Source organism: Saccopteryx bilineata, chromosome 1, assembly GCF_036850765.1.
Source record: "Saccopteryx bilineata isolate mSacBil1 chromosome 1, mSacBil1_pri_phased_curated, whole genome shotgun sequence".
Classification (NCBI taxonomy): Eukaryota; Metazoa; Chordata; class Mammalia; order Chiroptera; family Emballonuridae; genus Saccopteryx; species Saccopteryx bilineata.
In genome coordinates, this window is record NC_089490.1 from 376,209,694 (window position 1) to 376,235,693 (window position 26,000).

At 36.2% G+C, this 26,000-nt stretch overlaps 1 protein-coding gene across 1 annotated transcript in view; it reads right to left on the bottom strand.

Annotated features, from left to right (window-relative positions):
• Window positions 1-26,000, bottom strand: part of DCDC1 (doublecortin domain containing 1) — a 433,887-nt gene that overhangs the window by 240,797 nt on the left and 167,090 nt on the right. Inside the window, 2 exon segments of the mRNA XM_066253876.1 lie at window positions 12,777-12,947; window positions 20,015-20,107. Coding sequence (XP_066109973.1) covers window positions 12,777-12,947; window positions 20,015-20,107 — 264 coding nt within the window.

The window sequence follows — 26,000 nt, forward strand, 5'->3', positions numbered from 1 at the left end:
ACAATTCAGTTTCTTATTAAAATATATCAAAGGCCCTGGCCAGTTGGCTCAGTGGTAGAGTGTTGGCCCAGCGTGTGGAAGTCCTGGGTTCGATTCCCGGCCAGGGCACACAGGAGAAGTGCCCATCTGCTCTCCACCCCTCCCCCTCTCCCTCCTCTCTGTCTCTCTCTTCCCCTCCCGCAGCCAAGGCTCCATTGGAGCAAAGTTGGCCCAGGCGCTGAGGATGGCTCAATGGCCTCCGCCTCAATGACTTTGGCTGCAGTGGTGCAATGCTCCAGAGGGGCCAAGCATCGCCCTCTGGTGGGCATGCCGGGTGGATCCTGGTCAGGCGCATGCAGGAATCTGTCTGACTGCCTCCCCTCTTCTAACTTCGGAAAAATACAAAAATACAAAACACTATATATATCAAATATACCTGTAAATATAATTTCCCTCCTAATATGAATGAGTACTCCAGGTAACTAAAACCTACACAAAAGCTTACTAAGTATGGCAATACATTTTCATTTTAAGAAATAATCTATTTTTATCCTCAACCATGATCAGAAGTGTAGTTAGAATCTTAAATAGGTGTAAATGCTTTGCTTCATTTGCACTACTAGAAAATTCGCATTCATTTCCACGTTCAGATGAATTGACTTGATAATATTCACAGTGAGTGGGGCTAACATAGATGTCAGTGGGTAATCCAGGGGACGGGAGCATATGTAGGAAGAGAATCTCAGCGACTTGAGCATCTCAAACACTCTGTGAAAAAGCTAATTGAGAGGTAAAAACAAATTAGCTGCTATGGAGAAGGACAATCTCCCCGTGAGAGAGTGTGCCTGCAGCAGTAAGGTTCAGTGGTTGCATTTAGTCTGGGTAACTGCTGGGACCGTAATCCAGCTCTGGCCCGTGGACCTTCCCTGCTGACAGCCCACCTGGCAATTCTCTGGGCACCTTCAGGACTGTCAGGACTGCACAGGGAAAGCCCGTTTCATTACAACCAGCTCTGCGTGGGAGCTGATGTCCCAACCAATTGCTCTCCCCTGACTTTGATGCAGACGCAGTTTTTCCCTTCAGTGGGTCTAGGAAAGGAAGATTGTATCTTCCTGCACACAAAGATTTACACCTGGCTTCTGGTGCCTGTCAGGAAATAGGCTGTGGTGAATGCATTGGCATATTCCCCTCCAGAGGCCACAGGTGGACAAAAAGAAAAGAGAAAAAGGAAAGCAGAATGGAACAGATTGCTGGAAAGAAGGGGAGATCAGAGGTTTCCATGCTCACTGCTAATAGCTGTCCTGCGAGGTGTTAGAAGACATTTTAAATTTCTTTCCTTTTAAAATAAACAGTCCAACATTTACCTACTAGGATAAAATCCACTCATGAAAATCAATTATCTCTTTCACATTTTGCCCAACATTTACTGAATGTTTTCTTGAAGTCACAGCCATATCACAATTTTTCTACTCTACCAACAAATCCATTGAAAATGAATGTAAAGTTGGCAGGTTTTACTACTTATCCATAAGACATACCCTAAATTTGTTTTCCCACTGTTTACTCAAATACCATAGCAGTTCAGTTGTTCTAAAAACATATGTGGGAAAAACAGTTAAACGGAGAGACAAAGATCAAGGAATATACACTAGAAATAAGGACATAATAAGTATGCAGAACAGTGACAAGGACATCCAAAAAAGTAAATCTTTCCACAACTTTATGGATAATTGACCTCAGTTATATCTTTCTATGTACGTAATTATTCTATGGATTCCTAAGTATTTAAATAAACTCACTATTAATACATAGCCCCATGGTCAAGGCACATATGAGAAAGCAATCAATGAACAACTAAGGTGTCACAACAAAGAATTGATGCTCCTCATCTCTCTCCCTTTCTGTCTATCTGTTCATATCTGTTCCTCTCTCTAGCTCTCCCTCTTTCTCCATCAAAAAATAAATAAAAATAAAAAATCAATTTGTGAATTACCATTAAAAAAATCTTTATTTTTTTTATGCTGTAAGAAAACAGTATAAAGCAAGAAAGTCTAGTAAAACCAAACCATGGCCCTCTGAATTTTTTTATCCAGGTTACTCAATTCCACCATATTTCCCTTGCTCACAGCCAGAGTGGATTCATGTGACATTAATGGAGATGAAGCTTCAGGACCCTTACTTACTCCAGTTCCTAACAGGCCAGAAGTTGCTGAGAGCCAGAGAACATCATAGCTGGGGAGGGGAGGCCAGAAAGCAATTAGGGAGTATTTCTATGTAAGTATTTCTGAAAAGGTTCTTAAAAAGGTCTAGAAGGGAAAGATCCGAATTTCCAAGTCTTCATTCATTTATTGTGATTTACTCTGTCATTCTAAATAAATACCCACTTTCAGGCCCTTCTTCGCCTAATTTTACAAGCTCTAAGCCCCACCGAAACCAGATCTGCCTCTATTGGCAGCAAATGGAAGACAACCCACCGAGCATCGTTGGCCAATTGTGTGTGAAAAGCACTAATTCTGGTTGAAAGGACGTGCCTGTACCCATTTTCCACCCGCTCCCTTGTGCTTCCTCCCTCCTACTCACACATCCCACACTCCTGCTCATCAATGCTGTGTCAAATCACCCACCTTCCTCCCAGTTTCTCCACCCACCATCCCCTACGGATTTGCTAATGCCCTTTCCTATCAGTCCTTTCTTTCTTGCTCTCCCAGGGAAACGCTAACGTTTCTGACAGCATCTCCATGGGGATGAAGAGGAGGAGGAGCTGCAGGGGAAGAACAGGACTGGGGAGGCAGAAGTCACTGAGCCATGGCCATAGCAGATGTTCTCACAGTGGCTGGGGGTGGTGGCAGTGACAAGGAATCTGGGGTCAGAGAAGATTTGGAAGAGTAAGCAGTTGCTCCAAAAAGCTGTTACTTGAAGAGCTTCATAAAGTGTGTTGCACGTTGAGTTTGACTACTAAAAGGTACAAACAATAAGAAATCTCATCTACTTTAAAGGTGCTATGTTGCAAGAGAATGTACCAGAATATAAAAAAAAAAAAAAGCCGACACTGTGGTTGGGACAACAGAGGCACATGAGTGCATATGGAAATGATGTGCAAGGGTGAGGATGGTCATACAGCAAACATGGTTACAGGTATATAGAGCTTTCTTCTAAATTTCTCTAATGTGTTTCATCTTTTTTTTTTTTTTAACAAGGAACTTACGGTGGTACAGACATCCAAACTTAGGCTGTTCTCAGCTCTTTATCTTATCCGTGCATTTAAACCTGGTACTGTATTATGCCCAGTGATTCCAAAATGAGACCTAGGCAATATGAAGCACAGAAAGTATGTCCTTTTAAGAAGAGATCTTCTAACACTAAAACCTAACTAAAAGCTGCTGTTTTTATTTTTTTTTTAATTTTTTTTTTCTGAAGCTGGAAACGGAGAGAGACAGTCAGACAGACTCCCGCATGAGCCCGACCAGGATCCACCCAGCACGCCCACCAGGGGCGATGCTCTGCCCCTCCAGGGCGTCGCTCTGTTGTGACCAGAGCCACTCTAGCGCCTGGGGCAGAGGCCAAGGAGCCATCCCCAGCGCCCGGGCCATCTTTGCTCCAGTGGAGTCTTGGCTGCGGGAGGGGAAGAGAGAGACAGAGAGGAAGGAGAGGGGGAGGGGTGGAGAAGCAAATGGGCGCTTCTCCTATGTACCCTGGCCGGGAATCGAACCCGGGTCCCCTGCACGCCAGGCCGACGCTCTACCGCTGAGCCAACCAGCCAGGGCCAAAGCTGCTGTTTTTAAATCATCAGTGAAATATATGATGAAGATGAGAAGGTCAGTGAAGAAGTGAAAACAACCATATACAATATGAAAAAGCACCTCAGGAAATTTTGAATCACACCCCGCATCCAGCTCCTGGTGAGAACCAATGCTCTAGAAAATGATGATGACTATAGCCAATTATTTTGGTTCTTGAAACTGAGCCATGAGCTTACACATATATTCAACAGACTGATAAGAGTCATCAAATAGAGCAAATTAAAAAGATGATCATCACAATTCATTTTTTTAATTTTTTAGTGAGAGAAACACTCACAGAGAGAGGGACAGACAGACAGAAAGGGAGATGAGAAGCATCAATTCTATGTTGTGACACCTTAATTGTTCATTGATTGCTTTCTCATCTGTGCCTTGACCAGAGGGCTCCAGCTGAGCGAGTGACCCCTTGCTCAAGCCAGAGACCTTGGGCTCAAGCCAGTGACCTTGGGTTTCAAGCCAGCAACCTTTGAGCTCAAGCCAGTGACCTTGGGTTTCAAGCCAGCAACCTTTGAGCTCAAGCCAGTGACCATGGGGTCATGTCTACAATCCCACGCTCAACTCAGCAACCCCACACTCAAACTGATGAGCCCACACTCAAGCTGGATGAGCCTCACTCAAGCCAGTGATCTCACGGTTTTAAAACTGGGTCTTCTGCATCCCAATGTGACACTGCGCCATCACCTGATCAGGGCACAATTCATTTTTATCAGATCTAAGATCAAAATGAATAGAAAAGGAGGGAAAAAAGTTTTAGCAAGCCACCCCTTACAGTTATAAATGGAAACTATACTTGCTTATTGAAATATAACCTAACACTTTGCATAGTACATGCCGTAGGTGAGATAAAGTTGCTCACAACCAGAAAAGACATGGCCCTTGCGCACAGTGAGTCTGAAGTGACTGGGTTAGAGCTGGTGCTCCAAGGAAGGGCAGCTCGTCTACAACCTACAAGATCTTAGTCCTTGGCCAGGGAACTGATCCGAATGGTTTCAGGAATTGACAAATGATGGTACTATAACCTTTGCTCAATGTCTCTTCAGTTTGAATTAGCAAGTTCTCCCTATGTAAGAAGTACAGAAAAAGCCCTCAATTCTAAGATATTTGCAATTCTTAAAATCTAGGGTACAGTTTTGTCCTATTATCTGGCTGTTTCAGATATGAGAACTAGTTTAGAAAACCACAGATCTGTTTTTTTGGTTTGTTGCCATTATTCCAAACATATACTGACTTCCAACAATGTGGAGATTGGGGAAAAGGAGAGAATAAAATACCACAAATAATATATAATACTTTATTTACAACATTTTATTTAATTTTATACAGGAATTAGAAATATGTCAATCTCTTTGGCCTTCCATGACCAACTTCCCTTTCTATTTTAATCCCTAGAAAGCCCTACGAGCCTGATACAGCACAGGACTCTCACCTTTCTCCACTCACTGGCTACAGGCAGTTGAATTAGTGTCAGGGACCTAGTCAAGACTGGACTGACCCTAATAGATTCTCTCCTTAAAGATTTGAACCAGGAGGCACAGAGACTCTTCTCAGATGATGATTACCATTTTAACCTAAAGGTTGGAGTAAGAGGCCATAGTTTTCCTCCATGTACATACAAAGAAGTAAAAAGACAGGCCCAAATGGCTGGCTCAGTGGTAGAGCATCAGCCTGGCATGTTGATGTGCCAGGTGTGATTTCTGGTCAGGGCACAGAAGAAGTGACCATTTGCTTCTCCACTCCTCCTTCCCCCTCCCCCCTTTTTTTTCTCTCTCTCTCTCTTTCTGTTCCCTTGCCCAGCCATGGCTTGGTAAGTCTGAGTGTACCAGCCCTGGATGCTGAGGATGTCTCTATGGAGCATCCACCTCAGGTGCTAAAAGTAGCTCAGTTGCAAGCATGGTCCCAAGAGTGCAGATCACTGGCCACAGACAGAGGTCGCTGGGTGGATCCTGGTTGGGGCACATGTGGAAGTTTGTCTCTCTATCTTCCCTTCTTTCACTTGGAAAAGAAAAAATAATAATAATAAATTTTTAATAAAAAGACAAAACCACTTGCAAAAAAAAACCCCCAACAAATTTAATAGCTCAGAAAGATACAAAGAGGAATGATGATGGGGCTTCCAGAGAACTTAGTAAGGAAAAGTAATCACTTTCACATGAGACTCTGCTAGGTCTCCTGGTTTTCGTTAACATAAAATTCCATATATGTTTTCAACAAATCCTGTTTTTATTTGAGATGTTCTGAGAAGTTTGTGTTGAAGGCAATCAGTGAGTTTTCATGTAAACAAACTACTAATATTATCAGAGCTGATGAGAAAATGAAAAGCTTTGAGAGGGCAGATTGAAAATGAAAGTTCTCTTTACCTAGGCCTGGCCCAGCTCTCAGAGGGAAGACAAATGGGGAACTCTCACAAGGAAAGTCACACTGTTTGCAGGAATCTTTGAAATGGATCTCCCAAAATGCCCAGGAGCTTTTCCCATCCCTGGGGCCTATTACTGCAATTCAAGGTGGCCACCACTAGAGAGCGCTGTTGACAAAGTACGAGTACAGACAAGCCATTAAGGCTCCTTTCGCTGTTTTCTAAAGAAATTAATCATATTAGAAAGCTTTCTCTTTTTTTAAGCAAAACATAATATTGACTGTTTTGTAAATTTCTAATAACTAAAAGAACTATGTTTAGAAGTAAGACCTAAAGAAATTAAAATTCAAACAGATGAGGTTATTTCACAAATACATTCCTTTGCACTATTAGAATGTTCCTGGATATATGGCTCCTGTCTACCTAACCTTCAGAATCGGTTGCCTCCCAGATTCTGTTTGAAGGAAGCAATAATTTAAATCCGTCCCCAGATTTCAGCCTATACAGTGTGATCTAGGCAGTTACATAACCACCAGAAAGAATTTAGACTAGCTGTGAGTCTAAGCACATTAGACCTGAGTAACTTCATTTATTATTACTGGTCATTCTGGTCATTCTGGTCACAGAAGTCTTTCCATGTCTTCGATCTCTATTTTTCCCTCTGAAAATATGCCATGGAAAGGAAACATAAAAAATACTAAATAAAAAATATAAAATTATTCATCTGGTAGATATTATTTAAAAGAAAATTTTCCCTTTCTTTAATTTTGAGATGAATGACTTTACAGATAGAATTTCCTACATTCCTCTACATTGATAGAGGGAAAATTTCGCTAATCAGCAATCTGGAATGAGAATGTGTGTGTGTGTGTGTGTGTGTGTGTGTGTGTGTGTGTGTGTGTAAAGGACTCTTGGCTATGTTTTAAACGTTGCTTTAATAATTCTGCTGTGGGATACAAAATTAACATACAAAAGTCCATAGCCTTTCTATATGCCAACAATGAAATATTAGAAAACGAACTCAAAAAAATAATCCCCTTCACGATTGCAACAAAAAAAATAAAATACCTAGGAATAAACATAACAAAGAATGTAAAGGACCTATATAACGAAAACTACAGGGTATTGCTAAGAGAAATAGAAAAAGACACAATGAGATGGAAAAATATTCCTTGTTCTTGGATAGGAAGAATAAATATAATTAAAATGGCCATATTACCCAAAGTAATATATAAATTTATTGCAATTCCCATCAAAATTCCTATGACATTTTTTAAAGAAATGGAACAAAAAATCATAAGATTTATATGGAACTATAAAAAACCCCGAATAGCCAAAACAATCCTAAGGAAAAAGAATAAAGCTGGGGGCATTACAATACCTGACTTTAAACTATATTATAGGGCCACAATAATCAAAACTGTATGGTATTGGCAGAAAAATAGACACTCAGACCAATGGAACAGAATAGAAAACCCAGAAATAAATCCACATATATATGGTCAAATAATCTTTGATAAAGGGGCCAACAACATAAAATGGAGAAAAGAAAGCCTCTTCAACAAATGGTGTTGGGAAAACTGGAAAGCCACATGCAAAAGAATGAAACTCGACTACAGCCTGTCCCCGTGTACTAAAATTAATTCAAAATGGATCAAAGACCTAAATATAAGATCTGAAACAATTAAGTACATAGAAGAAGACATAGGTACTAAACTCATGGACCTGGGTTTCAAAGAACATTTTATGAACTTGACTCCAATGGCAAGAGAAGTGAAGGCAAAGATAAATGAATGGGACTACATCAGAATAAAAAGTTTTTGCTCAGCAAGAGAAACTGATATCAAAATAAACAGACAGCCAACTAAATGGGAACTGATATTTTCAAACAACAGCTCAGATAAGGGCCTAATATCCAAAATTTACAAAGAACTCATAAAACTCAACAACAAACAAACAAACAATCCAATAAAAAATGGGAAGAGGACATGAACAGACACTTCTCCCAGGAAGAAATACAAATGGCCAACAGATATATGAAAAGATGCTCAGCTTCATTAGTTATTAGAGAAATGCAAATCAAAACTACAATGAGATACCACCTCACCCCTGTTAGATTAGCTATTATCAACAAGACGGGTAATAGCAAATGTTGGAGAGGCTGCGGAGAAAAAGGAACCCTCATACACTGTTGGTGGGAATGTAAAGTAGTACAACCATTATGGAGGAAAGTATGGTGGTTCCTCAAAAAACTGCAAATAGAACTACCTTATGACCCAGCAATCCCTCTACTGGGTATATACCCCAAAACCTCAGAATCATTGATACGTAAAGACACATGTAGCCCCATGTTCATTGCAGCACTGTTCACAGTGGCCAAGACATGGAAACAACCAAAAAACCCTTCAATAGAAGACTGGATAAAGAAGATGTGGCACATATACACTATGGAATACTACTCAGCCATAAGAAATGATGACATCAGATCATTTACAGCAAAATGGTGGGATCTTGATAACATTATACGGAGTGAAATAAGTAAATCAGAAAAAAACAAGAACTACATGATTCCATACATTGGTGGAACATAAAAATGAGACTAAGAGACATGGACAAGAGAGTGGTGGTTACCAGGGGTGGGGGGAGGGAGGACGCAGGAGGGAGGGAGGGAGAGAGTTAGGGGGAAGGGGAGGGGCACAGAGAAAACTAGACAGAGGGTGACAGAGGACAATCTGACTCTGGGTGAGGGGTATGCAACATAATTTAATGACAAGATAACCTAGACATGTTTTCTTTGAATATATGTACCCTGAATTATTAATGTCATCCCATTAACATTAATAAAAATTTATTTAAAAATAATAATAATAATAATTCTGCTGTGGTTCTCAACCGTGTCCCTACAATGCAATTCTGCCCTGAGTGTGATGGACATTTCATCCATGTTAATAAGGCAAAAGTGAAATAAGGAAGACATATGTAGGACTGATCTTGTTTTGGTTTGTTTTTTCTAAATCAGATCATACTTTTTATATACTGGAAGAATACTTGGACTTTTTGTGCTATTCACAATGTAACAACTACTGAAATTGGATACCTTTATATTTAATCTGAATTGTAAACATTTTTTCCAGCACTTTAGTCAGAGCAGGGGTTGACAGACTTTCCTGGAAAGGGCCAAAGACTGAACATTTTAGGCTTCTCAAGTCACATGGTCTCTGCCTCAACTACCCAGCTCTGCTATTATAATGTGAAAGCAGCTATAGGCAATCCATAAACAAACAGATAGGCTGAGTGCCAGTAAAACTTTGTTAACAAAACATGCAGATTTGGTTTATAACCTCTTGTTTGCAAATTCCCTAGTCTGGATGGTCAACAGTAAGGTACCTCTAGTCCATATATGCAAATTTCAGACTATGGCCAATTACTAGTTACAACAAGCCATCACTGAGCATAAACTTTGGGAGGGATAGACCGCAGCACACTGATACACAGAGTTTCCACTAAGCAGATAGGCGTGAATAACTTCAAGGAGCTTAAGGAAATCAGTAAAATGTAATAAAATAATTAGGAAGCGAAAAGTATTTATTATATTTGTTTTAAATACGACCTATTTAATTGTAAGTTTAAAAACTTTAGTTTCTATCAATGACTGTATTTATTAACTGGCTCACAAAATTCCTGAAAATTTAACATCCAGCACTCTCAAGCTGGTAGAAGCCATCTTCAGCATAATTAGTCAATTTTTAAATTTTTTTAAATTTATTAATTTAAGAGAGGGAGAGAGAGAAAAAAACATCGACTTGTTGTTCCACTTATATATGAAATCATTGGTTAATTCTTGTATGTGCCCTGACTGAGGATCGAACCTGCAACCTTGGCATATCGGGATGATGCTCTAACCAACTGAGCTACCTAGTCAGGTAACCAAGTCAATTAAATCAAAGCCTCTGGAAGCAGAGGTATTGGTGTTTTTAAAGCTCTCCAGATGACTCTAACATGCCACTGTAACTAAGGCTTGATGGTGGGGCTCACGTCCAGGTTTCTTGAAATATGGGAAAAGGAATTTATTCTCCAAGAGAAATTAGATATTAGACAGGGGGAAACTAGAGAGAAAGGGGGGAGGAGCAAATGAAGCTGAATGCTTACCCAGGCAAGAGTCCTCAAGAAGAAGAATGCCTTGGAGGAGGAAGAGAGAATTCAGACAAGACTAGGGTGGAACGAGGTTTCCTGGATGTGGCATGTTCGGTGCTGAAACCAAGAAAGTCCCAGGCACACCACCGGTGGCATTGGATTGTTACATTTTAATTACCTTTTTTATTCATTTAAACTTAAATAACTACATGTGGCTAGTTGCCACCCCCATCAAGGCACATATGAGAAAGCAATGAATGAACTAAGGTATCACAACAAAGAATTGATGCTTCTCATCTCTCTCCCTTTCTGTCTGTCTGTTCCTATCAGTCCCTCTCTCTGACTCTGTCTCTGTCAAAAAAAAATTAAAAATTAGAATTAAAAATAAATAAATAAACTTAAAAATAGAACTACCATATAACACAGTATTCCACTTCTGGGAATTTATGTGAAGAAAACAAAAACACTACTTAGAAAGATATATGCGCCCCTATGCTCACCACAACATTATTTACAATAGCCAAGATATGGACACGCTAGGTGTCCATTGATAGACGAATGAATAAAGAAGACATGGAACATTATTCAGCAATAAAAAATAAATAAATAAATAAAATCTTGCCATTTGCAACAGCACGGATGGCCCTAGAGGGTATGCTCAGTAAAATAAGATGAATAGAGAAAGACAAATACCATATGATTTCACTTATATGTGGAATCCAAAAAAATAAAAGAAACAAACACACAAAACAAACAGAAACAGACTCATAAAAAAACAGAGAACAACCGACAGTTGCCATGAAGGAGGAGAAGAGGGGGGTGGGTGATAAAGAAGAAGGAGAGTAAGAGGTGCAAACTTCCAGTTATAAAATAAATAAGTCACACGGATGTAAAGTACAGCACAGACAATATAGTCAATGATATTGTAATAACTGTGTCTAGTGACAGAGGGTTATTAGTCATTGTGGTAATCACATCATAAGGTATACAAATGTGGAATCACTATATTGTATACCTGAAATTAATATAATTAATATAATATTGTATACCTGAAATTAATTAATATAATATTATATTAATATCATATTATAATTTTGATAGTATAAAATAATATTTACTATCAAACCCATGTGTTCGATGTGATAGAAATTATTCAGAAATATTCAACAAATTTATGAAGAAAAAAAAGTTTTTCTTTTTTTCCAGGCCATATGATATTTGCTGACACAAATGACTGGGGATCAGGGCACTGAAGTACCACATTCCCTCACCTAGTTCCTCTCTTAATCAGTAGCAAGTACTTTGCAAAAGGGCAGGATGGATTTGTGACCAAGTCAAAAATCTGGAGAAGAACAATACTAGTGGACTATAAAAACCCTTGACCTAAAAACAAACAAACAAAAAAAACCTTGACCTTGATGTCTTGAACATCACTTCCTGAACCTTTAGCTGACTAACAAAGACTATGAGAAATAAATTACCATGGAATTATATTGCTGGAAAAGTCCATTTTTAAATGGTAATATTCTTATTCAAAACACAAACATGGGAATGCCAGTAAAAGAAACAAGTGATAGACAAAAAATATGATGTGTACAATGTTATTTTCAGTATAAAACTGAACGTTAAGAGAGAACTGTAGAGATAGAGGCTGAGATAAACACAATTACTTTGAACATTATCATTCAAATTAAATATTATTAAAGGAAATGAGTTGGTTGAGATGTAGTAATGGTTCCTTAAATGGAAAAGGGCCATACTTTGGATAATTCAAATTTTAACAATTATAGTCTCTTGAAATGTGGGATGTTAAATTATAAAACCATATAAACTTGACAGACTTAACATGGATACTATATTGTGATTAAAGTATTTAAACTCCCTAAGCTTAAGTCATACCTTAGTCAGGTATGACTGATTCTTTCCCTCCTCTGAAGATGCAATAGAAAATAGCAGTGTAGGGCATTTAGCCATCTTGTTCTGACAAATAACCAATTCACCTTTTTGCCCAGTATATTCTTAAGTATTGATTTTACCAAGTGAACTGAAGACCTGTGTCACACTTATCCAATACAGAGTCTTTTTCTTGGAAATGTAGTTTGAACATCAATCAGCCACTTGGCCTTTCACCTCTAATTCCTACTGCCACTGTCTATCAATTATTAAATCTTTCTCACTTCTCCAAATAACTTGTTTTTAAAAACTGAAATACATAATGACTCCTGTGAAAACGATGTTTCTTAAAAACTTTGCAAATGTTCATCAGAATTCCTTTCCTGGATTGAAAACTAGTTAAAGTTTCTAAACCCACATTTCAAAGGCCTCTGGGTATTTTCTTTTAAAATACATTCCCTGAATGGTAATATTAGCACTTGGAAGCCAAACTCCAATTTGAGGAAGACTACATAAAAAGAAATTCAAGCTGAGAGGCATTGTTACAAGGATCTTCAAATGGAACAGAATGTTTTGTCTCGGTCTGAATCCCATGCAAGTCACAGAATGACACCCACCTTGAGCTGCAGGCCTCTTGGGAGAAGAGTGTTTGCTGGAAGGCTTTTAATGTGTTGGTAGACATAAGAGGAGAATTGCTCCTGCTCAGCCTGTAATTGGGGGCCAAGTTTAGAGAGATGACCTCTGTTGTTTTTGATAGCTGTCTGCAATTCATCAATCAGCTTGCTCACCTGAAGGGGTTAAATTACAAGAGTTGTTAGCAACAAGTAATTGTTGATGTCACACCTATTAGATTTTTGAGTACCTAGTTTGATGGGGGGAAAATTACTTCAATACAAGGATTTGAGTATAGATCTATCTTCAAGTAAAGAGACTAGAAGAAATACACATTCCTTCATCAACAAATTTCAATGATGAGGTCTTTTTGCACTTCAATAATATAAAATAGGTAGTTATTTACAATTGTCAATTAAAAAATATCTCTGGGTGTTAAAAAACATGCATATGATAAGTTTGCAAAGGACTTTAAAATGGCTTAGCAGAATAAAACCTCTTTAAGGCTTTAAGTAACCCATATATATGCCAACATTTAATATATGTATCTTTCTTTTAGAATATCTTATTTGATAATCTATATGTGATATTTAAATTTTTAATATTAAATTTATTAACATTTGTTAGCCTTTTAAGTAAATCAATCTGATATCTTTCTTCCAAGTATCCCCAATATATAATTTTCTAAATTTCTGAAATACAATTTTCCAAAATAACCACTCTTCAAAGATGAGTTCTATTCTAGACAACATTTTGAATATGTGTCAATTTCTGAATAATACATAGAACATTTCCAGAAACAGCAAAGGTTTAGCAATATGTACTCTTTATTTTTAAATTTCTAGATGTATAATCACATATTTAAGAGAGATAGAAATTTGACCTATGGATGATTAATAAGACATGCTGAGAATATAAAAATAGTAAGTGAATGTTTTAAATTCATATAGTTTACAAATTAAAAATCATTACCATCTTTTGATTCTTCACTGTTTTATAAATTATATTCTCTCAAATGGATTGAATTCTTACATAAATACTGGTCAATATTGGGTAGTGACAAAAAAATGAAAAGGAGAAATTCACTTTATATAATACACATATATAATATTCTATTATATATTATTACTTCAACTATATTTAACTTTCCCTAAGAATTTTAGAAACATTATAACAAGCTAGTTAAAATGGTTTCTATTTTTCTTTATTCTCTGGTATCTCTCTTATTTGTCCCTATGGAATAAATCACCTTCTCTCTTTAAATAATACTTTCTTCAAAATAAAAGATTGATACACTTTTTCTCTTTAAGGGCCAAATAATAAATATCTTCGATTTCAGGGGCTAAAACATCTCCATTAAAACTATTTAACCTTCTAGTTGTAGTTTGAAAGCAGACACAGACAATATGAAAACAACATATTCCAATAAAACTTTATTAAGAAAGACAAGTGGCCTGACCTGTGGTGGCGCAGTGGATAAAGCGTTGACCTGGAATGCTGAGGTTGCCGGTTCAAAACCCTGGGCTTGCCTGGTCAAGGCACATATGGGAGTTAAAGCTTCCTGCTCCTCCCCCCTTCTCTCATTCTCTCCCTCTCTCCTCCAAAATGAATAAATAAATAAAAATAATTAAAAAAAAAAAAGAAAGACAAGTGATGGGCTGAATTTGGCCAGGACTGTAGCTTGCCAACCCTTCTTCTAAATACATATATTTTCTCTCTTTTGTTTCTTTTTTCTAAGCACTACACTGGTCTAAACCATCATTTCCTCTTCATCACCCCTTACTTGAATTATTAAAACACCTACTGAGTGTCCTCCCGTCCCTGGTTTCTCCCACTCTAATCCCTGCTGCCATCTCAATTGAATAATCTCCCTCTGATAGCACACTGAAACCTCCAGTTGCTCCCCCAGATTCCTCAGCTCGGTAACCAAGATTCAAGATTTTTTTCTCTTACTTTCTGAAACAAATTTCTGTGCTTTCCATAGTACTCTTAAACCTTTAAGAAAGTTGTAATATTTAAAATACTGGAAATGATGAAATGATTCACTATTAGTCAATGTTTTCAGCCTCATCTTTACCATACTATCTTCTAATAATGTTATAGTAAAAAATGATGGATAATAATATTTATCATTCCAAAATTAGAGACCAAAACAGTCCAGCTGACTTGTCCATACACGTATCTGACAAAAATTAAAATCCAAAAATCCTTATTTAGAAAGACTCCATTTCTGAAAAGCACTGATCCTCTCTTTGAACCTATTTTCAGTGTTTTATAATTCAGGAAGGTATAATTTTCTGTAGTCCCTAAATAATACTAAGTATCATAAAATGTATTTTGCTAGTTAGTAATACTACTCTCTTTAATTTTATGTACTACAGTTTGTGCAAGCCACCAAAAAGAAAGAAAGAAAAAAAGAATTTTGGCCTTTGATTTGAGAACATTTTTATACATGACTGGCTTTACTGTCAAAATCCATAGTCTTTCACCAATAGGAGATTTCATGTGACATCAGAAATCAACCAACCATACAACTGATGATGTCATTTGTAGTCTAAAGGACTGTTGGTTAAAGCCTTAAAAGTTTCATTTCCTATGAATTCTTCATTTCCCCCCAAAATTCCTCTATAATTGTTGCTATTTTTATTGACTTTATGATTATTTATTAAAGTATTTCAAACTTAATTTTATCAATTATCACCTGTTTATTTAAAAAATAACTTAAAACCATCAAATAAAATATTCTAGCAAAACTTAATATACCTTAAACACACTAGAAAATATAAAAAGAATCCTGCCACTGACATTTTCATAAAATTCCATCCAATTGTATTAAACTTTATAACTTTACATATTCATAAGGTCCTTTATCCTCAAAGTGCTACATTTTGTTCTGTTATTATGATGACTTGTTACCCTTAAAAATAATCCTACACATGAACTAACTCGTATACCAAAATAGAGTAGGTAATATAATACTTCTGAATTACTTTATTTAATATAATTTTTTTTCAAATCACAGATGTTGCTAAAAGGGGAAAAATGTTCTTTAAAAATTTTCATCATGAATCTTTTTTTTTCTGCAAATCCTTTTTCCCCCCTCTCTACAAAAGCAATGTGAATAGGGGTAAAAGAAGACAAAACTTGACCTTTTGTGATCCCAGCATTAATGGGTCTGTTCATAATTCAATCTATGTGTGTGTGGGAGCATCCATGTGGAAACATAGAGGCCTGAGAGACATAAAGCCTTTCCCTTTAAACATTATCTGACCCTATCAGTCCCATTCACAAAAGAAGGCTTACGTATGCATATGTTGAAAAAAATGCACCATCTCATTGTGCAGCGGAAAGCCTACACATTCTACTCTTCACTCTTCGTGGACATGCTGCATGGAAGTGACACTTGTACAGAATTTCAGAGAGTGACAAATGAACAGAAGGTAACAAAAAATGGAGTATTTGGAGGAGGAAACAAACTAAACTTCTGAAGGAATGCAAATGTACACCTGTCTGTGAATGTACACGGAGGTTTTTCTAGAACATGTAGGGCGGCCTGGTCATGCGTTGTGTTATGTTCATGAAACCCTTGCCTTTAATTCATTCACAAGATGATTTAGAGCCAGCACAAAATATTTTGTTTGTAATTATTCTAAAATGTGTGTATGTGTATATATATCAATGTGTATATATATTGAAGTTGTACGTTCTGTACCATACATTCTGAATTACTGTACTTTGGCTACAGGGACTTAGAAATGCTCCAGGATTTTCTAGTGATGAGTTCAGTTGTCTGCCTGAATTCTGTGTGACCTTGAGCCTGTCATATTAGTAAGGAGTACCCTAGAGCACTTTGCACTGAACTGTCACATGAAACCAGCACAAAGGGCATCAGCCCCCATGTTAGGAATGTCATCTTGACAAGTAATACCCAGGATGGGCTCAAAGCCATGTAAGTGCTTTAACTGAAGACTAAGAAACTTCCTAATGCACAGCACAACTGAGAAGAATCAATAAGGGGCATGGTGATGAAAATGAGTATTTTAAATTTCCTAAAATCTCTTCTTTATTTCAGGCCCAAGAGCACAGTGCTATTTAGGTTAAGAAGCAACATAACCCAGACTTGAAAGAATGAAGACTAGAAAAGACATGGGAATCTGGAAGCAAAATTAAGTACGTCTTGATTTGGAAGCTGCAGTTTTACTACACGGAATCCTGACATGTGTACCAGCTCTTGTTTCTATCACTTTTTTTATAAATAAATTTTTATTAATGTTAATGGGGTGACATCAATAAATCAGGGTACATATATTCAAAGAAAACATGTCCAGGTTATCTTGTCATTCAATTATGTTGCATACCCATCACCCAAAGTCAGATTGTCTCAACTTTTTAAGTTTCCTAGACCACTTCTGAAATGTAAAATATTTTGAAAGGAAATCTACCTTGTGTCCCATCATAAGTCCCTCATGGGCTGCCTTTAGGTTTATTCATGAATCTAACATGCCTATCCACTCAAGGGGGGAAAGGTGATTAAAATAGAGATATTTAGTCTTTTTTATTCACCCGGCAATAGGACTATGTTGATGGCAATGACAATGTTGTCAACTCTACCTTCTGAGGAAGCAATAAGAATGTGCCTCACTGACTTCTGTCTACAGAACCATAACTGACCAAGAGTTGCAGCTACTGTGCTCTGAAATTCAACACCAAGTTGGTAGCAATGGCTGAGAAGACTAAGGCAAGTCTATCCCAGGGAGTCTCAGGACTTGAGCCAATTTTAGCTCAAGGATATGCCACCAGATTTGCTGGACCATCCTTAGACAGTACAACAGTCTAGGAGGCTTCCACCCAGTCCTCCATTCCTCTTTCCTTTTCACATGTTCACTTCAGTCTAACATGTCTCCCAGCCTTAACACAGCTCTCCCTATTTTCTCTCACAAGCATTTCTCTTAATAAAATTCAGTCCCATCTATTCCCACCTTGTTATTTACTTTTCAGACATTCTGGAATAATACATTCTTAAACCAACAAAAATAAATTACATGCAGATTGCCAGCAGACTATTTCTAAAAAGCTTGATGTAGTTTAATATAAGCCATCACTTCAAAGTGGTCCTATGATGAATGCATTATTATTATTCCTAGTTTCCATGTGGAAAAATTACATGAAATCAAACCAGATTTTAATATAAAACTATAGGTAATTATATAAATCTATAACTCAGGTTTTGCGATGTTTATGTTTTAAAATATCTAAAAATAGAGTATTTTTGTAAAAAAAAAAGTGAATTGTGGACAAAGATAAATATTAAAATAACCTTTCCTCCCTAATTTTATATTTCTCTTCCCCATCACAACTTCATATCTCTGTATATGAATTAGGACCAAAACTAGATGTCATTGGCTTTTTCTAACTAAAATACTAGAAATTACAAATCAGGATCAGTCTAGTCACTTTCAAAGTAATGATGCAGAAATTATTCTCATAGTGTATCGAATATATTTAGAGGTTTTTCCAAACACATGTGTGCACACACACACACACACACACACACACACAAAACATACTCCCTCTACTGTGCATTTGCTTTCTGAACCAAACAAAAGGCATTTGGAGCCACAACTGATCATGTAGCTATAAGTCTGTGCAGGAAGGATGGTTAAGTATATAGGTACTAAGTAGACATTAAGATGATAGTAAAGAAGAAATACCAAATATGCACAATACTGCTGGATTTTCCAGAGAAGATCATTTTCTTGTCCACTGTTACTAACAAAGTGGCATTCAAGATAGTATATTTAGTCCTATTATCATTTTTCTGGGCCACTGCAAATTTTCAGTCCCATTGAAACTGTAATTTTGCATAAAATATACAAGAGCAAAACAATTACAATATTTAAAAGGGAAACAATACTGAATTTGTTCATTCTTTTACTTTTTATTTCATCTCTAGTCATACTTTGTGTTATAGATATAATTTTAATTAAACTAATTAGAGATATTTATTTGCATTTTCTGAAGTTTACTGTATCAAGAGACATGGTGATCATTTTAAACTTACTGTAAAAATATAATAAAATTATCCAACTGTTATTAAAAAACACTTTTCAAATGAACAGAAGACTTTTTTAAAATTTATAATTAACAACCTACTCTTTGAAATTATTAATATTATGTGTAATGAGTCAGAACTATAACTTAAGTCTATACAATTGTTATTTGTTACATCTTAGTAATTACTCAAGTTGAATTTTTTATTAAATATTTTCTACTGAGGTTATTTATCAATGATTACAATATAGTCTTTAATACTGGAAATATATACCAACCAAATATTAACATAGCCTCTGATGAAAGACTTAAATTCACTCAGGAAAATTTTTTGACACGTAGGTAGCAAAAGATATATAATCAAAATAAGAAAATATTAAAACTGCAAAGCTTGAGTAGATTTATTTGCTAAATGTCAAAAGAGAATTACATGAAAGTTTAATTTTTAAATACTCATACTTTCCGAAGTTGCTTGTACATTTTATTTATTGACAGGGTTACATGGAAATGAACAAATCTATGATCTTTTTTCAGAAAGATTAAATGCTTTTGTATTTCAGGAAACTACATAAGAGTCATTTCCCCCTTTTGTCTAACACCAATTTTGTATTAAAATTTCATTTATGGACTATGCTGTCAGCTTCACAGCATGAGCTTTGGAGAGAAGAAGGCTTGCTTTAATTGTCCTTCATTACAATATTGCCAACAGCACCTTCTGACTAGCTCACTTAGACTTGGCATTTGTAAACTACAGTTTTTCCTCGATAAAAGATAATGTTGTTAGCATTTCTAAAATCTATCACAATAATTCTATTCCTAGAAAGTCAGAAAATAAAAACAAGATGTAGTACTTAAAGTTCAATGATATTTTAATGGTTCTTTTGTTAGCATATTTTTATAATTTCCAGATTCAAGCCACATGTAATAATTTCCTAAATTAGGAAACTAATGAGAAATTATTTATAAATATGTTTCAGAAAATTATATATGACTTATTCTTTCAAGCATAGAATTATTTTTCAAGCTGCCTATATCATTAAAATGATTTCAAGTGTTGACCAATTTTTTTTCCATTATGTTGTTATCCAGTAACTATAATTGGTACACTACTAGACCAAGTAAAATTTGTCTTAATTTTAAAGGCAGTGTTCATTGTGATGTCATAATATAGTTTAAAAAGTAAGTTCCTTACTTCTTCTTGTGCCTTATAGTGTTCCTTTGCTGTCATTGAAATAATGAATTTTTCAGTAATTTTCTCTTTCTGTTCACCCATGGCCAAGTTCAACTAGAAAACAAACAAACAAATAATAAATAAATAAATAAATAGGCACCTATTTAAACCTAGTAGTAACATTCATTCAAATAACTAATTTAGCATAATCATGAAAGATAATTTCAAATTAATTTGTCACAGACTTGTGTGAAAATGAATTACATTGAAATTAAGTTGAATGTTCATTTTTATATTTAAAACATTTAACATTGAATTTTTCACTTCCACTCTTGGTTGCCTTTAAATTTACTAAAATATGACTTGGGATGGAGTCTTTCATTGCAGACATTTGACAATGATAAGAATTATTTAAAGGCAATTTATTAAAATGAGCATAGCAGCTTTTTAAAACAAGGCTGACATTTCCTAGTAAAGTCTTTTATTGCTAGTAGGGAATAAATTGGCTGCTGTTACATCAGGATAAAAATTCAAGGACATAAACCAAAAGAAAATGTCGATTCAAACACTCTAGAAAGTACAAAATGGCCCATAATATTTCACGACAAATGATAATATATCTTAAATACCTGAACAGTTACCTCCGATCCGCTCCATTTACAAAGCCAGATAAAGGTCTTCTGCTACTGCCACTAACATTCGTTATAAAAAGGTGAATGAAGCCTACTCTATACTTTTTCATTACATTCCCCATGGAACCAAATACTATTTTCAACAACAGGAAAAAGCTAAACTCACACAATAATATTCACTCAACAGATTGGCATTAAGAGAAAGAAAGAAAATAGCCTGTCTTCTGAACTAGAATCTTGAAAAATTCTCAGGCAATGGACTTGCCATATTGTATCTCCTTATTGAGGATTAAAAATGAACAATCACCATGTTTTTTGCTTGGTTTTGGTAATGTTGTTGTTGTTTTAAATAGCTTTCTCAATAGTATGCCTGACAAATTATGTTTGAGTTAATGTGAATCTTTAATCTACATTCTGCCTGAAGACCTACCTGGGATAAAATTGGGGTGGAGCCAACAATATGGTTTCCTCAATTTAACTATGTATGTATGTTACACGAATAATATCAAACCTGTGAACTCTTAATCCACTGATGTGTGATACAGCTCAGTATAGCCGAGATTGTGTTCTGGTAGAAGGGGAAGGCCTAGGAATCTTTAGGTGAGTCTGATGACCAGCCTAGATAAGTAGTTGACAAACATTTCTGTAAAGGCCAGATAGTAAATATTTTAGGCTTGGTGAGGGCATATAGTCTCTGTTGCAATTACTCAGTTAAGACCTTAGAACTTGAAATAGACAATACATAAGCGAATGAGTATAGCTATGCCTCAATAAAACAAGTGGCAGGCTGAATATGGACAGTAGGCAATGTTTGCTGATTCTTGTCCTAGATTGAGAACTACTGATAAAAAGCTTTTAAAAAATCATGTAATGTACCACATGATGACTGTAGTTCACAAGGCTGTATGGTATATTTGAAAGTTTCAAGAGAGTAGATCTTAAGAGTTCTCAATGCAAAGTAAAAGAAAAACAAAAAACATTGGGTTTTTTGGTATCTATATGAAGTGATGAATATTAACTAAACTTATTGTGGTTATTATTTCACTACATGAAAGGCATATGCTATACACCTAAATCTTATACAAGGTCATATGTCAATTATATCTCAATAAAACTAAGGGAAAAGTATCATGGGAGACTGTTTTTAGACTCATTCTCCCTAAGGAATATTTTTTCTGTGCTGAAATAATACGTAAGACATAATATTACAAAAAGCCAAATAGCAAACTCAACTTCCATTCGTGGAAGCCAATCTGTAAGCCCTGGTGCACCATACCACGTCAAGGCTCCATAGTCATTTCCTTACTGGGGGAGTCTTACCGCAAGAGGAGAGAAGTGTGTTGGAGTGTGACTGGGGAACTATTCACCAAGCTCATCCGGTCTTCACAAAATTAATTTTCAATGGCAAAAGCATCCACAGCAGATATTTTTGAAGGGAAGCAAACAAAACAAAGCATAATAACAGGACTCTTTGATGTCACAGTAGAAAGTCAGATTCTAACCCTGATATTTAAAACTGCTTCCAAGGAACTTTTATTATAAAAAGTTGGAGATTCTTTACCTTTGAAAGAACTACATTTGGAAAACTCACCTACATTCTCAAACTCAACATTCTAAGAAATACTGTACTAATCTACATAAACTTGAGGGGGGAAAATATCAATGTTACTGAAAAGTACCATATACATAGTACCAGACAGAGAATTTAGCAAGATACTAGAAATGAAATGGTCAACCAAAAATAAGGATACACACGTGGGCCTTTTAGGGAAACAGACCAGAGAGAGAGAGAGATTTAATAAAATCATTTAAGGAAAGCTATTGAAAGTAAAAAATCAAATTCAGAGAGTGCATTTTCACCCTGAGGTATGAATAATATGCAGTGCTAATAGCATCTCTCCCTCAAGTCCCAGGACACGACCTTAGTAGGATCCTTCTCTCCTGTCACTTTAGATGGGAGCATATTGTTTTTTCATTGAAACAAAACTAGATGCTTTTGATCTGCTGTTCTCATCTAAATATATATAAAATATTATTTTTGTCAATGGGATTGAAATTTCTGAAACTAGATTTTTTTGTGCATAAAGAGAGTGTATCTGTTACGTGCCACTGAGTGGGCCCTGACTCCTGGTGACTCTACGGATAAGTGATGTCCACAATGTTCTGCACTCAGAATAGAAACTTCAAATTAAAAAAAAAACAACAACAGAAAATATAAACCTTGAGGGCATTACCCTAAGTAAAACAAGTCAGACAGAGAAAGAGAAATACCATTTAAAGGCTAATTGTGTAAACCTTTCAAAATAAGATTTTTTTAAATTCTATTTTATAGGAGAAAATACTGCTAAAGTAAACATTAGAGTCTAATCATTAATATCTTTAGAAAAGGTACAGCAATCAAATAAGCTGGTGTGTTCTGTCTACCTAATTCATATTGACATTTCCTTTAAGTACTAGCCAAACAGGGAAGAGCCTATTATTCCAACCAGACTCTCAGCGTTCTGAACTGTAGTTCTGCATGTAGTTGTCTCTGTATTCAGAAAAACAATTAATGGTTCAAATGTGAAGTGAATAAAATGTGTTGTGTATAAAGTCCTTAATAAATCAACATAACCCAACAAGAAAAATTAAATTCATCTTTCTATCAGAAAGCTAAGTTTTTGACCAGTAAATATTGATTAATTAATAAATGATTTGATCCATATTTTACATGCAGATCAATACAGGCAATACAGTTTAGCATAAACAACAGGACAATCAGCCTTCATATATATTGACAAGTTTCCCAATGGTCTGTTAATATACAAAAGACTGGGACAAATTACTTATTTATATATACAAAACATGGTTATAAAGGCCAGCTGCAGGTATTTTTTTGGAAAGTGCATTTTAATAAGGTCCTATTCAGTTAAGGAACAAATGGGGAAGAAGTAGTTTGCACTACAGAGTTGAGCGCAAGAGCTTTCTCTTTTTCTAACCACGAAATCAATCATTTGTCCAGACTGTGGGAGTCAGAGTTAGTTACTGAAAAGAGCTCCGTATATAAACAAGTCAATAACTCATTGTGTGTTATTGTCGAGCTGAAGAAGTCGGCTTTCAAAAAGCTGCCCCTGCTTCTTTCAGAATGAATGTCACTGTATTCAGGGGCTGGGAGAGAGCCCTTTGTTTCCAGCCATTGCTGGCTGCCATTTATGTATGGGAACAGGAGGTGGCTGTGAGGAGTGTGAGGAAGCCACTGTCTGGTATCATGGATGACCAGGAAAAACTCTGAATTTTGTCAACTTAAATAATTGTGTCTGGAAATGCACTACTGAAATCAATAAAGAATGACCACACACACACACACACACACACACACACACAATTTGGTAAAGGAATTAAATAATGATGAATCTGTATCATTTTTAAATGGATCCAGTTAAAAAATAATAATAATAAAAAAATAAATGGATCAGGTTGATATTTTTGGTTTTCTACATGTCAGCTAAGATGAAACCAAAATATTAGCAATGGTTAGAAAAATTCAAATGTACAAAATCAAACTCGTCAAATACTATATGCTCCTATATGCCATAAATATGAAGGGTGATTCTTGGGACTCTCAAATGTGGTTTTATAAGTGAGAGAGAGAGAGATAGAGAGAGAGTGAATGTGTGTGTGTGTGTGTGAATTTGTTTAAGAAATGACTTCATGTATTCAAGAGTTGTAATCTGTTAAAGAAATTTGAACTACTTTTGACTTAAAATTAATTTAAATATTCTTCAGAACTTAACCAAACTTAAAATTAGTAAGACATGAAAATATTATTAACATCTTATTTATTTCATCTTAAAATTTATTTAAAATCAACCATTTAATCAGAATCAAATGGGAGACTATGGAGAAACACCAGACCAAGGTTCAAAGTTTATAATAATATTGAGCAAATACAAAAATGCATGTGAATATGTTTTTTTAAATGGTCCTCATGGCGTGGGTGCTCTCTGGAATCTTCAAACAACAACTTAGCCTTCATTAAAGTTGGAGTAGTAGGAAAGAAGAAAGTTGGGAACTTATACCTGAATCCAACTGATCCCATGTCCTCTCATCATTGAGAAAACCACAACGTTAAATACTATAACACACTTCCACAGGCAACAACTGAACTAGATATTCCTTTTCTTTTTTTTGGAACAGAGACAAGGACAGATATAGACGGACATACAGACAGGAAAGGAGAGAAATGAGAAGCATCAATTCTAATTCTTCATTGAGGCATCTTAGTTGTTCGTTGATTGCTTTCTCATATGTACCTTAACTGGGAGGGCTACAGCAGAATGAGTGACACTTTGCTAAAGCCAGTGACCTAGGGTCAAGCTAGCAACCTTTGGGCTCAAGCCAATGACCATGGGGTCATGTCTTTGATTGCACACTCAACCCAGTAACCCTGAACTCAAGCTGGTGAGCCCGTGCTCAGGCCGATAACCTCAGGGTTTTGAATCTGGGTCCTCTGAGTCCCAGTCCAACACTCTACTCACTGTGCCATCCCCTAGTCAGGCTAGACATTCTTACAGGTACAAACAGGTCAACATCAAAGTGAGATATGTCCAAGAAACAAAAGCAATAGAAAATGACAATAAATGACATGAGGTAGATCACAATTAATTGTCAAATGGAGGTAAGAACAATACAATTCACAAGTATAAAGAACAGAAATATTATTTGGATACAGAGTGGTTGGAGATGGAAGGAAAATGATGGGTAGTATCAAGCTAGGAAGAGGAGAAGTGATGATATGAAAGGATATTATTAGTAAATATTAATTAATAATACAACTCAGTAATTAATTACATGATTAAATTCATTCTCAATAAAATAGTGAAATGACTTGACATGACTTTGGGAAGCAGAAAAGAGAAGACCAGCTGAGCCCTGCAAGATAAGCAGAGAGAAAGAGTATAGCTAATGCAGGTGAGTCAGTCTAAGGCGATGGTGTGACTGGAAGGAATCTTTCATGCTGGGAACAAGAATTAGATAGTTATTGTGACCCCACCTCCCATATCAAAATTTATTTCTGAATTTAAATGTGAGCTGAAGGTAATATGCAAATGAGGGCATAATGGAGGACTTCGTTCTTAGCATTGCCTTGGCTCAGCCCCATCCTTTCTACCTATTTATGCTTAACTCTGCTCATCTTGGAGATCCCTTAAGTAAATTCTGACCTAGCCCCCACTTCTGACCAGACTGTCTCACGTAAGTACTTTCAATAAAACAAAACACTCAAGATTGCTACTATGGCCTGACCAGGTGGTGGCACAGTGTATAGAACATCGGCCTGGGACACTGAGGACCCAGGTTCGAAACCCTGAAGTCACCGGCTTGTACGTGGGCTCATC